General features: G+C 58.2%; 1 protein-coding gene across 4 annotated transcripts in view; it reads left to right on the top strand.

Moving 5' to 3' along the window:
- The window catches only part of ARHGEF10L (Rho guanine nucleotide exchange factor 10 like), a 146,528-nt gene that overhangs the window by 75,171 nt on the left and 57,388 nt on the right, over positions 1-13,969 (top strand). For all 4 annotated transcript variants that reach the window (XM_081223481.1, XM_081223479.1, XM_081223480.1 and 1 more), the window contains 7 exons: positions 419-496; positions 1,945-2,124; positions 3,124-3,240; positions 4,541-4,633; positions 5,378-5,551; positions 10,176-10,321; positions 12,336-12,517. In XM_081223481.1, the coding sequence (XP_081079607.1) occupies positions 419-496; positions 1,945-2,124; positions 3,124-3,240; positions 4,541-4,633; positions 5,378-5,551; positions 10,176-10,321; positions 12,336-12,517 (970 nt within the window). The remainder of the gene's footprint in view (positions 1-418; positions 497-1,944; positions 2,125-3,123; positions 3,241-4,540; positions 4,634-5,377; positions 5,552-10,175; positions 10,322-12,335; positions 12,518-13,969) is intronic.

Here is a 13,969-nt window from a genome sequence, read left to right as displayed (position 1 = left end):
AGTGTCGAGAGCTGAGATTTCAATTTCATCTAAGAAAGAATTTTCTGCTAAAGTTGTCCAAAGATGGAGGAGGCCGCCCGTCCCCGTGGAGGAGAGTGGTGGTTTCCCATCCCTGGATGTGTGGGAACAGAGACCAGGCAGGGGACTCGAGTCCCGGCGTCCCCTGCCCCCATGCTGCAGTCTGGGGAGCACGGGCATTTGTCTGGGGTTGGCAGGGGCTCTGGAAGGGAATGCTGGCCTGCCAGGCCCCAGTGGTCCAGGAGCGGCTCTGGGAAAGACGAGTTCCTTCTGTCCCGCGGCCGGCAGCTCCACTGGGCGTCATGACTCCTCTCCCCATCAGCAGGGGCTCCGCACACAGCCGGTGCTCGCTCTGTGCCATGGTTGGCACAGGTGCTGACTGTGCTTTCCGCCCGAGCAGGTGGTCCGGAGGCACATCCTGGGCTCCATCGTGCAGAGCGAAGGCAGCTATGTGGAGTCTCTGAAACGGGTACTCCAGGTAGGACTCCGGGGGGTCTGGGGGGAGGGCAGGGGAGACCCCGGAGGGACATTTTACAAGGAGCGTTTGGTGACTGGGGGCATTTTTAAGGGGAAGGAGCCAAAGGCCAAGGCTTTTATGGAAACAGCAGGACCTTCAGATGGGGGACACCAAGAATTCCAGATGCCTTGGTGTTCACAGGATGACTGCATTTTCTGAAACCATGTCGAGGTTCAATAAAATGAGCTCTTATTTGTAATGAGGTGGATAGACCTAGAGTCTGTCATACAGAGTGAAGTAAGTCAGAAAGAGAAAGACAAATACCGTATGCTAACACATATATATGGAATTAAAAAAAAAATGTCATGAAGAACCTAGGGGTAAAACGGGAATAAAGACACAGACCTACTTGAGAATGGACTTGAGGATATGGGGAGGGGGAAGTGTAAGCTGTGACAAAGCGAAAGAGAGGCATGGACATGTATACACTACCAAACGTGAGGTAGATAGATAGTGGGAAGCAGCCGCAGAGCACGGGGAGATCAGCTCGGTGCTTTGTGACCGCCTGGAGGGGTGGGATGGGGAGGGTGGCAGGGAGGGAGATGCATGAGGGAAGGGATGTGGGAACGGATGTATATGTATGACTGATTCACTTTGTTATAAAACAGAAACTACTAAAAAAAATAAATAAAATAAAATGAGCTCTATCCTATGGACTTGAGGGCATGTGGTGCCTCTTGTGCCTTCCTCGCCACTCTGGGAGCCCCCGGGGCAGGGGCTGGTGTCTCCCCGTCATCTTGGAGCTCCCTGGGTGCGCCCTCTCCCCTGTGATCTGGATGCACAGGAATTGCTAAGTAGATGCTTGCATGACTAAGGTGTGCTGGCCTGGTCTGTAGTTTGCATTCCTGGAAAGGTGCACCTTCTGGGATGTTGTGGGCTCTCGGTGAGGACAACAGGGAGGGGAATTGTAGGGGTGGGAGGATGCGAGTAACAACCTCATTTCCCCTCCTGAGTTTGGATCCGCAGTGGAGGAGGCCAGACCTCGGGCAGGTGGAGACAAAAATATCCCGAGTTTCTGACAAAGCTGGTTGGAGAGTGTGGCTCTAGGTCTTGCTGTGACATCACTGCCACTGCTCCGTTAGACAGACTGGCTCACCTGTGGGCAAAGCCGATCTGGGCCGGCCGCTGGGGACTGCCTCCGTGGAGCTCCTTGCAGGCAGGGGTCTGCCTGAAAACCCAGCTTAACACATAAGTCACGGGGGTGGGTTATGGATGGGCAAAAGGGTCAGGAGTGTTACGTTCATGGAGACGCTTCCAGAAGGACAGGTGAAGAGTGAGGGGTGAGTGCTCCCCCCACAGGAAGGTCTGCCGAGTTCTGCTTAGCCCGGTCCAGGTGGCCATGAGGGCAGTGGGGGCAGGGGCTGTGGCCTGGCCTCGGGGCACTCACCCCGCCCGCCCCACCCCCCCAGGATTACCGCAACCCCCTGATGGAGATGGAGCCCAAGGCGCTGAGTGCCCGCAAGTGCCAGGTGGTGTTCTTCCGCGTGAAGGAGATCCTGCATTGCCACTCCATGTTCCAGATCGCCCTGTCCTCCCGCGTGGCCGAGTGGGACTCCACCGAGAAGATTGGGGACCTCTTCGTGGCTTCGGTAGGTGTCCCCAGACTCTCCCCAGCCTGCCAAGGTGCTAACCGCGGCCCTGATCTGGATGTTCTCCAGGTCAGCCTTCTGCCTCCACCTGGTCACCTCGTCCAAGCCAGCGGGGTCAGAGGGTGGCCGGGCCTGAGTCGGCCTGGCCTGCACGGGGGTGGGCGTGACACCTTGCAGCGTGTCCTTGGAGGTGTCCGCCGGCGTGGCGCCCGCTCACTGTTCGGGCTCCGCCTAGGTGACAGCGCCTCCAGGAGACTGGCCACTGTGGGCAGCCACCTGGCCGATCTCAAGCCCTCCCTGCCGAGTGCTCGCAGAGGGACCACTGTGCGACGCTCACACAGAGCATGGCCTTGACCCCAGAGGATGCTGCAGGGTGTCGGGGCCAGGCCACAGTGTCGTGCTGCCAGAGACCTGGCCTGGTCCCAGCTCAGCTGTGCAAACGTGGGCAGCTCCAGGGCCCTCTTGGGGCTCAGGTCCCCATCTGTGGAAGAAGGGGGTGTGCTGGACTCATGGTTTTTGACACTGAAGTCTGTGGACCCCAGAGAGATTCATGGGGTGAGAGATGGTCAGACTGGTGGAACCTTGCTTCGATATGTTGTAGGCAATTGGGTTTTGCTAAAAGACAAAAAACCCAGCACCCTGGTCGGTGCGTCCATGGGGCTCAGGTCAGGAGCACCATCCTTGAGGGTGGGGGGCTGGGGGGTGTAGCAAAGGGCCTCCATGCCCCCCTTTGCCTGTGGGCCAGGCTGCCATGCTGGGGGACGAGGGACCTCCCTGGGCTCTCCTTAACACCACCTCTTCCTCCCTGTGACCTTGGTGTCTCTTCGCCTCTCTGAGCCCTGTCCCCTCCCCTCACCGGGTGACAGGTTTCCTCACCTCAAGGCTAGCTGAGACCCTCCAGGCAGAGGAGGACTGTGGTCGGCAGTGAGGGTGGGGTGCTGGTCGCCCTCCCCCTCGCATGGATGTGACCCTCCCGGGCCGCGCCCACACCTGTTTCAGTTCTCCAAGTCCGTGGTGCTAGACGTGTACAGCGACTACGTGAACAACTTTACCAATGCCATGTCCATCATCAAGAAGGCCTGTCTCACCAAGCCCGCCTTCCTCGAGTTCCTCAAGGTGGGCCCAAGGGTGGTCCGGGGCCCCTCTCAATGGAGCCCTGGCCGTCGGGGGCGGGGACAGGGAGGTTTCTCAGGAGGGAGGGATCGCTGCAGCATCATTTCTTTGGCCCAGACACCTCTCTTCTTTCCTTTGGGCCATCCCCAGTCCCACGGGAAGAAAATTTGCCTCTCCTTTCCCCACTCCCCCAAGGGGAGGGTGAAAAAGAGTTAAAGTTTCTGTAAGCCACTTGGGATCCTGGAGTTTTGACAGGTGGAAGGGTAGGCCTGTGACATCTGCAGATGGTGGCTGGGCTTGGTGTGGCTCAGGTTGTGGCCGGGATGATCCCTTTTCTTAAAGCGGTGCTTTGGGGATCACGTGGGAGAATAGAGTTTAAAGGACTATAGGCCTCAAGTAGCTGTGGGACCAGGTCCCCAATCCCCATTTCCTAGGCGCACACTTAGGTGAGTCAGAGACGTGCCACCCAGCAGAAGGCGCAGGTGGGCTAGGGCCCCCGGCCTCAGCCGAGGAGCCTACAGCCTGGATCCCAGAGGGTCAGGGGGCTTTCTCAATGGGGTGCCATCTGACATGGGTCCTGGGGGGGTCAGTGGGGTTGAAACGGGGAGATGGAGAAGAGGGTGTTCCAGGTGCAAGGGTGATGGGGCAAAGGTCAGAGGCAAGTCTGGTTGGATCCTGGGAACACTGGGTGCCCGGGAGAGAGGCCCAGAGCAGTGGAGTTCAGTTTGGGCAGATCTGGACCTCCTGGCCCAGGGGATAGGATGTCGTATTTCAGGCAGCGGGGAGCCACTGAAGTTTTGGATGGAGGCAGAGGCCGGTGGGGAAGCTGTGGCGGCAGCCTGGGTCGCAGGGGCTGAGGGCTCGGGTCAAGGTGACAGGTGTGTGGATGGAGAGGTGGAAATAGAAGCAAGAGACGGGACAGTAAGAACCGTCCCCGTGGCTGATCCTCACCCCGGCCCGGGCCCGTCCGCTTTAGTTTAGGTGGAGGAAATGGTTGTCTCGGCTACTTTCAGTAGCCTGACTTCTTGGATAAGTTGCTGAAATGTCCTACTTATGCTTTTAGTCCAGAGACTTTAACGTGATACTCTAGGCTTTCCAGGGTGAGGGGCTGTACAGGGGAGCCCTGTGGTGGTAGGGACCCCTGACTGTGGAACCAGGGACCTCCTGGGCTCTTCGCTTGGGCCTAAGGCTGAGCAGGGTCCTGGGCCCGGGGAGGGGAGCCCGGGATGGGCCGCATCTGTACCCCAGGTGCTGGGCCCTTGCTGTGGAAGCTCAGTGAATTATTCCCCCTCATCTCCAACAGCGGCGGCAGGTGTGTAGCCCCGACCGCGTCACGCTCTATGGGCTGATGGTAAAGCCCATCCAGAGGTTCCCACAGTTCATCCTCCTGCTTCAGGTACCACGGGGGATTCCGGCGGTCACCAACCTGCAGGGTGGGGCATGGGCTGGTGCGAGCCTCATGGGGTTGGGGCAGGAGGCCTGGCTTCTCATCCGTCACCCACAACCCACGCATCTGTGCACGGTGGGCAGGGCCTCGGCCCCCCGGCCCTCTTTTCCCACTCTTAGGGTGGAGCCCATCGAGCTTACTTTCCCCTCCCCTGGTGGGAACCTGGTGACTGGTGGTGACATTAGCCCAGGTTGTGGGAAGGCACGTGGAATCCGAGCGCCTGTGGGGCCCCTGGCAGTGAGGAGATGCCCCGTGGATGCTCTGATCTCGGCACTTCAGGCTTCCTGAGGGAGCGTTAGCCTCCACGCTGGGCCCCGAGAGCTTGAGGCAACCCCCTGATTGCAGGGGGTCCTCAGTCAGGGGGTGAGTCCCCCTGGGGGGCAGGCTGGCTGCCAGCCCAAGGGCCCCAGCAGGATTTCCTCTCTGTTCTCAGAGCAACCAGCAGCAGGAATGGGTCTCATCTCAGTGTACAGTTGATCAGTGAATCAGGGATTGGTCCACACAGCTATTTTATTTTAGTTTTTCATTCACTAGCTGCTTCTTGAGGCCTTGCTCTGTGTCAGGCCCCGCCTGTCCTGGCTACAAGCTGGGCCCTTCTCAGGCCCGAGTGTGGAGGCGGAGGCTGTGACCCCAGCCAGGGGAGGGTCTGCTGGGGTGGGGGTCTCAGTCGTGGCTCCCTCTGGGCCCCGGCAGGACATGCTGAAGAACACCCCCAGGGGCCACCCGGACAGGCTTTCGCTGCAGCTGGCGCTCACGGAGCTGGAGACGCTGGCCGAGAAGCTCAACGAGCAGAAGCGGCTGGCCGACCAGGTGGCCGAGATCCAGCAGCTGACCAAGAGCGTCAGTGACCGCAGCAGCCTCAACAAGGTGCGTGCGTACCTGCCCTGCAGCTGGCGTCGCCTGTCACTCTGCCTCCTGCCTTGTGGCACCCACCAGGTGGCAGTGTTCTCCGAGGGAGGCGACTCCTTGCTTCTCTCTGAGCCCGCAGACCTTACCTTAAGGATTAATCTTGACTAGACCTCCACATTCGTTATACTCATGTGATTTTAGGATAAAAGCTGATTTTATTCAGCAGTGTAATTGCAAATAAAGATGCCAGAAATGATAGCCTAGTATTGTGCTTAAACTAGTGGGCCGTGGAGTCAGAGTCTGGGTTTGAGTCCAGATTTTGCCGCTGGTGCTTACTGTGTGGCCTCAGGGGAATCACCCAACCTCTCTGAACCTCAGTTGCTTCCTCTGTAATGAGAAGAGCTCGATGGCGCCTCACCCTCAGGGCTTCTGTGAGGCAAATGAGAGAGCTGGCAAACTGGCAGACCCAGAGCCCTTAATACAAGGTGGCATTATTAGTGTTATTTTTTAAGAAGCAGAAAGAAAAATCCATGCCATGTTTTGGAATTGCAATTTAGGAACATTCTAGCAAAAAAAAAAATCTTGAAAAAGTTTCAAATGAGTCTATTAGGGAACTCTGTTTTTAAAACACAAAATTGGTACCAAAAAATTAGTCACCTCCCAGAGTCACCTGTTGGTGAACTTTATTTTTTTATTTTTAAAATTTTATTTATTTATTTGGCTGCGTTGGGTCTTCGTTGCCGTGCACGGGCTTTCTCTAGTTGTGGCGAACGGGGGCTACTCTTCATTGCGGTGCATGGGCTTCTCATTGCGGTGGCTTCTCTTGTTGGGGAGCACGGGCTCTAGGTGCGTGGGCTTCAGTAGTTGTGGCACGCGGGTTCAGTAGTTGTGGCTCGTGGGCTCTAGAGCTCAGGCTCAGTCGTTGTGGCGCATGGGCTTAGTTGCTCCGCGGCATGTGGGATCTTCCCAGAGCAGGGCTCAAACCCGTGTCCCCTGCATTGGCAGGCGGATTCTTAACCACTGCGCCACCAGGGAGGTCCCTGTTGGTGAACTTTAGTCCTCTGTTTCCCTAATGGCTTGTGACATGAGCCGCTTGCAGGTGCACCCACACCTGGGAGGTCCTGGGCCCCGCCTTCTTTCACCCACCAGAGTGTGGGGTTTGGCCCCGATGGTTCGGGGTGAGGTGACCCCCACCCCAGGGTACTTGGCGAGGGCAAGCGTTGTTCTTTGGGGAAGGGACATCCTGTGGGGTCACAGGGAGGTGTTCAGGTATTCTGGCGGAAAACTGGGAGCCTCCTCGCTCTGTGGCCCCAAAAGCAGAACTAAGGCCAGTGACTAAGGCCGATGAGATTTCAGCCAGACGGGGTGGAACTTTCTAATGTTTGGGGAGTGTTACCAGGAGCACCATGCGGCCCTGCCCTTTACAGTATATGATACTCTCTAACCTGCGTTGTCATGTTTAATTTTCACCACAGGCTTGCAAAACAAGGCCCGGACAAGTTAACTTGCAGGGTCCCTTGCAATTCTAAGCTTCAGGGTCCTGCATCTTAAGACTGTCCCATCTCAGGCCAAATTCAGGCTGCACATGTGTATTTAGGCCCATACGGTATTTTTAGGAAAATGGAATTAATTGCTAACATTAAGAAATGGAGAAATGTCCCACAGCATTTAGACTCATGTATCTTCTTAGGGTCGGAAGAGCTGGCACTCTGGCCCACCTTCCTATGTGGCACCAGTCACCCGAGTAGCGGCTGCCCTTGCCCCCTCAGTCCACATCCAGTTCTTCTCACTGAGGTTACTTCTGGCCCTGCAGGCACCTGGGTTTGCTTTGCCTGTTCCAGGAGTATAGAGCTGGGAAGAAAAGATGAGGCAGGGGATGGAGCCCCCTCCCTGGGGTGTATCCCCATCCAGGATTGCTCAGGGTGGGCCTGAAGGGTGGGGGTCATCTCCCCTCCCCGCCTCCAGGCAGGACTTACCCAGCCAGTCCCACACGAGCCTTCTATTTTTTTAAAAAAATTACTTATTTATTTGGCTGTGCAAGGTCTTAGTTGCGGCACGTGGGATCTTTAGTTACGGCAGGCAGACGCTTAGATGTGGCATCCAGCTCCCCAACCAGGGATCGAACCTGGTCCCCCTGTGTTGGGAGCGCGGATTCTTAGCCACTGGACCACCAGGGAAGTCCCAAGCCTTCTATTTTGAAGTGTCTCTCGGGTTAAAAAGACCTTAGCCCAGCCATGGCCACCATGCTAGTGTTTGATGGTCTTTGCACTTGGGAAGTATCTTCTTCTGTCTTTAGCTCCTTTCCTGTAACCAAGAGGGTTTCTCTCGCTTTGGTTCACACACTTGTGAGATCACTCGGGAGAAGGAAACCCTTCTCCTTAGCACTTGCTCTGGGAAGAGCTGTCTGTTCCCTTCTGCTCTGTCTGCTGGGGGGGACCCGGGCTGTGAGGAGCAGTGGTCACTGGCTGGAGGTCAGGGGGACCTGTTGGGTGTTGGGCGAGGAACTGACAGCCCCAAGCCTCAGTTTCCCCACCTGTCAAGTGGGTGTGTCGCATGAGTGTGGGATGGTGTCGTGGAGAGAGTGATGGTGGCCGCACACCACGCCTTCCCCTGCCAGGGCCCCCCTGGGGCAGTCTCGGCCAGCTCTGAGGCCAGTGCAGTGATTTCCCTCTTGCCACCCATCACCCAGAGAGAAGTGGAAATGAAACTGGGTGTGCCCGAAGTGGAACCGTGTCGGCTGTTTCAAAATGTGCCTGCTCAGGACGTGGCTGCAGGGGGCTGTTTGTGCAATATCCGAGTTTTCTTTTGTCTTTCTTTTTTTTTAATCCGCTTAAGTGGCAGGAGGATGGTTGTCGGAAGCCAGGGGACTTTCCTCTCCCCTGAGGAAAAGGGTCACGGCACACTTGGCTGTCTTCTGAGGGGCCTGCTGTCTGCAGGGTCCCGGCTGTGTTTACACGAGCTGGCAGTCAGCTTGCTGGTGGAGGCTGTGGGCTGGGGGAGCCCAGTCTTAGCAGTCATGGGGGTATCCCTGGGGTACCCTGAGACTTTCTGTGTGTGTTGGGAGCAGTGGGCTTCCTCTGACTCCTCTAACCCCCAGTCAGGAGCCAGAGGGCGTGTGGCTGGCTGCCCGGTGCTGGGAACAGCGTGTGTGGCCTGGCTGTGTCCTGCCCTGCCGCTCAACCGGCATTGGGTCTCAGCAAGTCACTTTACCGCTGGAATCTCCGTCCCCTTGTCCAGGAATGGGGAGGCCTCAGCGTTCTTGAGGCGATTAAATGAGAGGTGGACTATCTAGGGGCATGTGGTGTCACTCGGGCTTTCGTGTCGCCTGGAGAGACACCGTTCTTCCCAGAACAGAAGGGCGTTCTCTCCAGGAGAGGTTTTGGGATGATCCGCCCTTTCCCTTGTGAGGATGGGGCGGAGAGGCGCTAGCTGTTGTTATCAGAATCATGGGCTTCGGGAAGGAATTTTGCTGAATACTCCTTTTCCTCCTCAGCAAAATCCTTAGTTAGTGAAGAGATGTTTTCCCAGTGGGTCTCTGGGTCTGATGGTGGTCCGGTGCTGGCAGCATTCTTGGAATCCAGCCCGAGATGGGCAAACGGCTGTTCGGATGCTGCAGGCTTGAAGGCCTTCAGCCTTGTCAGAGGGCTGCCTTGTCAACCAGCAGGTCTCTCCCAGCCCCACACGAGGCCTTCCACGAGGCCAGTAGCTGAGGCTGTTCAACAGGTCAGGGTGGGGAATGGGACCTACTTTCAGGCCAGGAGTCTCCCTGCTTGAGGCCACACGAACAGTGGCAGCAGTGGGGACTGTGGCCATCTGCGGGGTGTCCCATCACAGGGCCGGCTCCTTGGGTGTGTGGCCTGTGCCGTCACACAGGGCGGGCACTCAGAAGGGCCCCACGTCTGGCTTCATGCTCTGCCATTGCCATCTTGAAATTCTTTTTTTTTTTTTTTTTTTTGCTGTACGTGGGCCTCTCACTGCTGTGACCTCTCCCGTTGTGGAGCACAGGCTCCGGACGCGCAGGCTCCGCGGCCATGGCTCATGGGCCCAGCCGCTCCGCGGCATGTGGGATCCTCCCGGGCCGGGGCACGAACCTGTGTCCCCTGCATCGGCAGGCAGACTCTCAACCACTGCGCCACCAGGGAAGCCCCTGAAATTCTTAATAATTCTGAGCAAGCACCGCGTTTTCCTCCTCTGCTGGGCTCTGCAGATCATGTAGCCAGGTCCGGTCACACGTTGCCTTGGTGATGTGAGCAATAGAGGTATCGCCCACTTGACAGCTGAGAAAGCTGAGGTGTGGAGAGGTGACACGGCACCTGCCAGAGGGCTTCACAGTGGGCGCTCCGGGAACCAAGGTCAGAGCACGGGTCTGTGGCTCTGGAGCTGTGCCGCTGGCAGTGACATAGGGACAGGCTGGCAGTGGCTGGCTCACCTGAGCAGGGGTGCTGGCTGCTGGGGCCGGTGGGTGGTCGGTGCCTCTTGTTCGCCGGGGATGGAGGGCGTGGCCCTGCCTCATCCTCCACGTCTCCCAGCTGTGGTCCCCTTTGTGTGTGGAGGGAGAATCCTGGGTCTCTGGCACAGTGACGTCTGTGGAGCAGCCCGTGTACCATGTCGGTGGTGACCTTCCTCTGTCCCCTCCCCCCAGCTTTTGACCTCAGGCCAGCGTCAGCTGCTCCTGTGTGAGACGCTGACGGAGACTGTGTACGGTGACCGCGGGCAGCTGATCAAGTCCAAGGAGCGCAGGGTCTTCCTGCTCAGCGACATGCTGGTCTGCGCCAACATCAACTTCAAGTAAGCAGGCCTGGCCGTCGCCCCTCCCTGGGGACCCCTCCTCTCGTGTCCCAGTCCGTCATAGCTGGGGTCCTACATGAGCTCATCGGAAGCCTCCAACGTCCTGACTTCCTCTTCTATCCCTTTGTGCCTGCTCTGTCCCTGGTCCCCAGAGTTAGGAAGCACCTGCAGAGGTCACTGAGGGCAAACAGCTGTCTGTTGCACAGGGTGGACTGTTCTGGAACTCTGCCATCGGAACTGAACAGTCTGCTGAGTTTTGACCACTTTGACATTCAAGAGATTCTTCCCTGTTCTCAGCCCAGATCCCAAATCCCTGCTGCTTTAAGATTTTCCTCCGGCCAGATCTGAGTGCTTCTCAGCAAGAGTCTTTGCCTTTCCCCCAACTCCCTGCAGGAGGCTGGTTTCCCGGTTCTGGGTCAGAGGTTGTAGCAATGCCCACAGGCAGGCTGCCAGGCTGCTGCCTGGAGTCGGGACTGGAGTTGGCGCCCTGCAGTGGGGAGAGGGTGATTCTTTAGACCAGAGTTTGCAAACTCATGGACCGTGGGTTGCACTAGGCCTCTGGAAATCTTATGTTTGGCTCCTACGGGGAATTCACACAAAGGTTGAGACATCTGGCTTCTCTTAGAAACGTGAAGATCTCGCGTTCTGGGCCCACACTGCCTGGGGCCACACGGGCCTGCAGCTGGGTTGCGTGAACTCTTTACTGGGGCTCCCACCTGGCCCGGGTCACTCGCATCCACTGCTTGGTCCTGTGGGCATCAGGGATTGTGACCCTTTACCAAATGAAGGCCAGCTGGGACCTTTCCAGCCATACTCGTATCCACTCGAGTGGAGGAAAATCTCGGTTCTCAATACTTGGCAGTGGTTTCAAAAACCACAGAAACAGCAGGATGGCAGCAACAGCCCAGACCCACGAGGGAAAGCAGTCACCCGTAGCTGGGCATTAACCCCAGCCTGGCTGTCCCACCGCCTGGCTGGAGCACATGTGGGGCGGGGGGCACCCGAGGAGCCTGATTTAGATTCTGCACCCAGAGTCGCTGTGCCTTCCTGTGCATGGCCACGGAGCAGATTTGGGGATTATCCGTGGTTGTGGATCACGTGTCCCGGAAGGCGGGGAGCAAGCAGGGCTATGTGGGGACTCGCACACAGCCTCCACCCACTCATCCTTCGGTCTGTTAATCCATCAAATGTTTACTGAACTCTTACTTGGTGTCAGTTCACAGGTCTGGACAGGATCCGGCCCTGGTAGGGGCCTGGGGCAAGGAAGCCTCTGTCCCAGATCAGTGCAGCGGTGCTGATGGCTGACTCATTCATTCATTCATTCATTCACTCCCTCCCTCATTCAAGCGCTATAATTTTTAAGTCCCGTTTATATCCTGGGCTCTGTGCAGGTGCCAGGGATCTGACCTACACCCTCTCTGCCCTCCTGTTGCTTGGAGCCTAGCATGGCGTGAAGGTGTGATGAGGGTGTTAGTGGCCCACTTTTGGGGGGGTCATCTTGGGTGACTTGGGGTGAGTCACGTGACCTGTCTGAGCATCAGTATCCTTTTCTGGAATAACCCAGGCTTCCTAACAGGGCCACTGTGGGAATAGGTGATGGAAGGCCAGTGCCCAGCCCAGGGAGAAGGCCCTCTGTGTGGTCCCCTCTGCCCACACCTGGCCCAGCCCAGTGGCCAACCCCCAGGGGGGTCTCATCGGCTGCAGTGGTTTTTACGGAAACCACTCCGTAACGATAACAACCCTTCTTGTCTTTTTCCTCAGGCCTGCCAACCACAGGTAGGGGCGCCAAGGCTTGGGGTGGGCGTGTGGTTCTGGATCTGGGGCTGGGGCCTGGACGCCCTGATGCTTCCGCCCCCTCCTCCGTTCCCCGCTCCGCCTGGCTTGGTTTTGGCCTGAGGGCTTGTGCTTGGGCTGTGAGGTGCCTGGCTGAGCTGACCTGCTGAGGAGCGGCTCTGGCTGGCCCTGGGGCTGGGTGCTGCGGGCTCTCCAGGGCCGTGTCCTCTCTTCCTGGCAGGGGCCAGCTGGAGATCAGCAGCCTGGTGCCCCTGGGGCCCAAGTATGTGGTGAAGTGGAACACGGCGCTGCCCCAGGTGCAGGTGGTGGAGGTGGGCCAGGAGGGCAGCTCCTATGACAAGGACAACGTACTCATCCAGCACGCCGGCGCCAAGAAGGCCTCGGCTGCGGGCCAGGCCCAGAGTGAGTACCTGCTCGACACTGCCCTGGGAGCACCTGCCCGGGCTTGGCCCCCCCAGGCCCACGGGCACTTGGCCCAGAGACTTTTCCTGCTGTACATAACTGCACACAGACACACACCCACATCCCTACCTGAGTGTGCAAATGCATGCTGCACGCAGTCACACCTCACAGCCCCTGCCCACCCCAGTCCTGTCCACTCTGGCGAGCATGCACACACACACATGCACACATGTGCACACGCATGCATGCACACGCAGTGACCTTGGATCAGAAAGGGTGACCTCCAGTGCCTGCCTGGCCATTGCTTGCCTCCATGTGGGACCTCAGTTCGCCCGTCTATACAGTGAGGGGCCCCAGTGACACTCACCCTGTCCCTGAAACCCTCAGGGCCCAGGCTCAGGGCTGCCTGGCTCTGCCTGGATCCTCTTTCCCCTATGCTATCCCCTCAGACTCTTGGACAGCAAGGACAATGAGAACTCGGGGTGGCAGGCTCCCCCGTGTGCCCCATCCTCTCCATCTCCGTGGTGCTGGGGCAGGAACTTCCTGGTGCTGCCCTTTCCTCCCCTTTGCCCTTTCCTGTCCTGTCCCACCCCGTCCTCTACCCTCCCCAGGCCGACTCTTCAAAATGCACATCAGAGCTGTGTGTCACCCTCCACCTGAAATCCGCCGGTGGCTTCCCACTGATCTCAGGGTGAAGTCCCAGGTTCTCGCCCGGGCCCACACTCCCGTCCTGGGGGCCCACCTGCCGCCCCACCTCAGCCCACCCCGCCCCTTCACTCCCTGGGCTTGGCTGCCCTGACCTCTCCGTTCCTGGGGGGTCGAGCCCCCTCCTGCCCCAGGGCGTTCTCCCGGCCTCTGCCCTTTTCCAGAGTGTTCTCCTGCCATCCTGTTTTTGTCTATCTGCCCCTACTCAGCTTAGCTCAGGTGACACTTCCTTAGAGAGGCCCTTCCTGATTCCTTTGGACTTGCCAGGTCCCCGTCCAGTGCTCTCAAGGCCCGGGTGTGTTTTCACCTTTATGGTGATGGTCTGGTTGCCATCTCGTCTTTCCCCTTGGTGTGACTGTAGCCCTCCGGAGCCTGGTGTGTGGTGGCTGTTAATAGACATTTGTTGAATGAACGAAGGACGTAACTGCATGGCCAGCAGGAAGGCACTTGGCTGTCACCCCTCCCCACTGGCCAGCTCTGTCCATCTCTGACCTGGGAGGTGGCTCTGAGGGAGGGACTCACCACACACTCTCGTCCTCAGAAAGCTGCACCCACTTCAGCGGCTGTGTCCCCCTCCCCGGGCCTGGGAGGCATGGGAGGCTGTCTTGTGTTCCTGGCTCTCTGTTCACAGAAGCCCCCTGGGAGGGGCTCCTGGCCCATCTGCCCCCCTCAGAGGTGCCTTTAGCCCTGGCTCCACTTCACTCTCCCCCCTCCATTCGGGCTCTTGCTCTGGGAGTGCTCCTTCAG

Source organism: Mesoplodon bidens (assembly GCF_964165515.1).
Source record: "Mesoplodon bidens genome assembly, chromosome: 2".
Classification (NCBI taxonomy): Eukaryota; Metazoa; Chordata; class Mammalia; order Artiodactyla; family Ziphiidae; genus Mesoplodon; species Mesoplodon bidens.
This window is presented reverse-complemented; position numbering and strand designations above follow the sequence as displayed.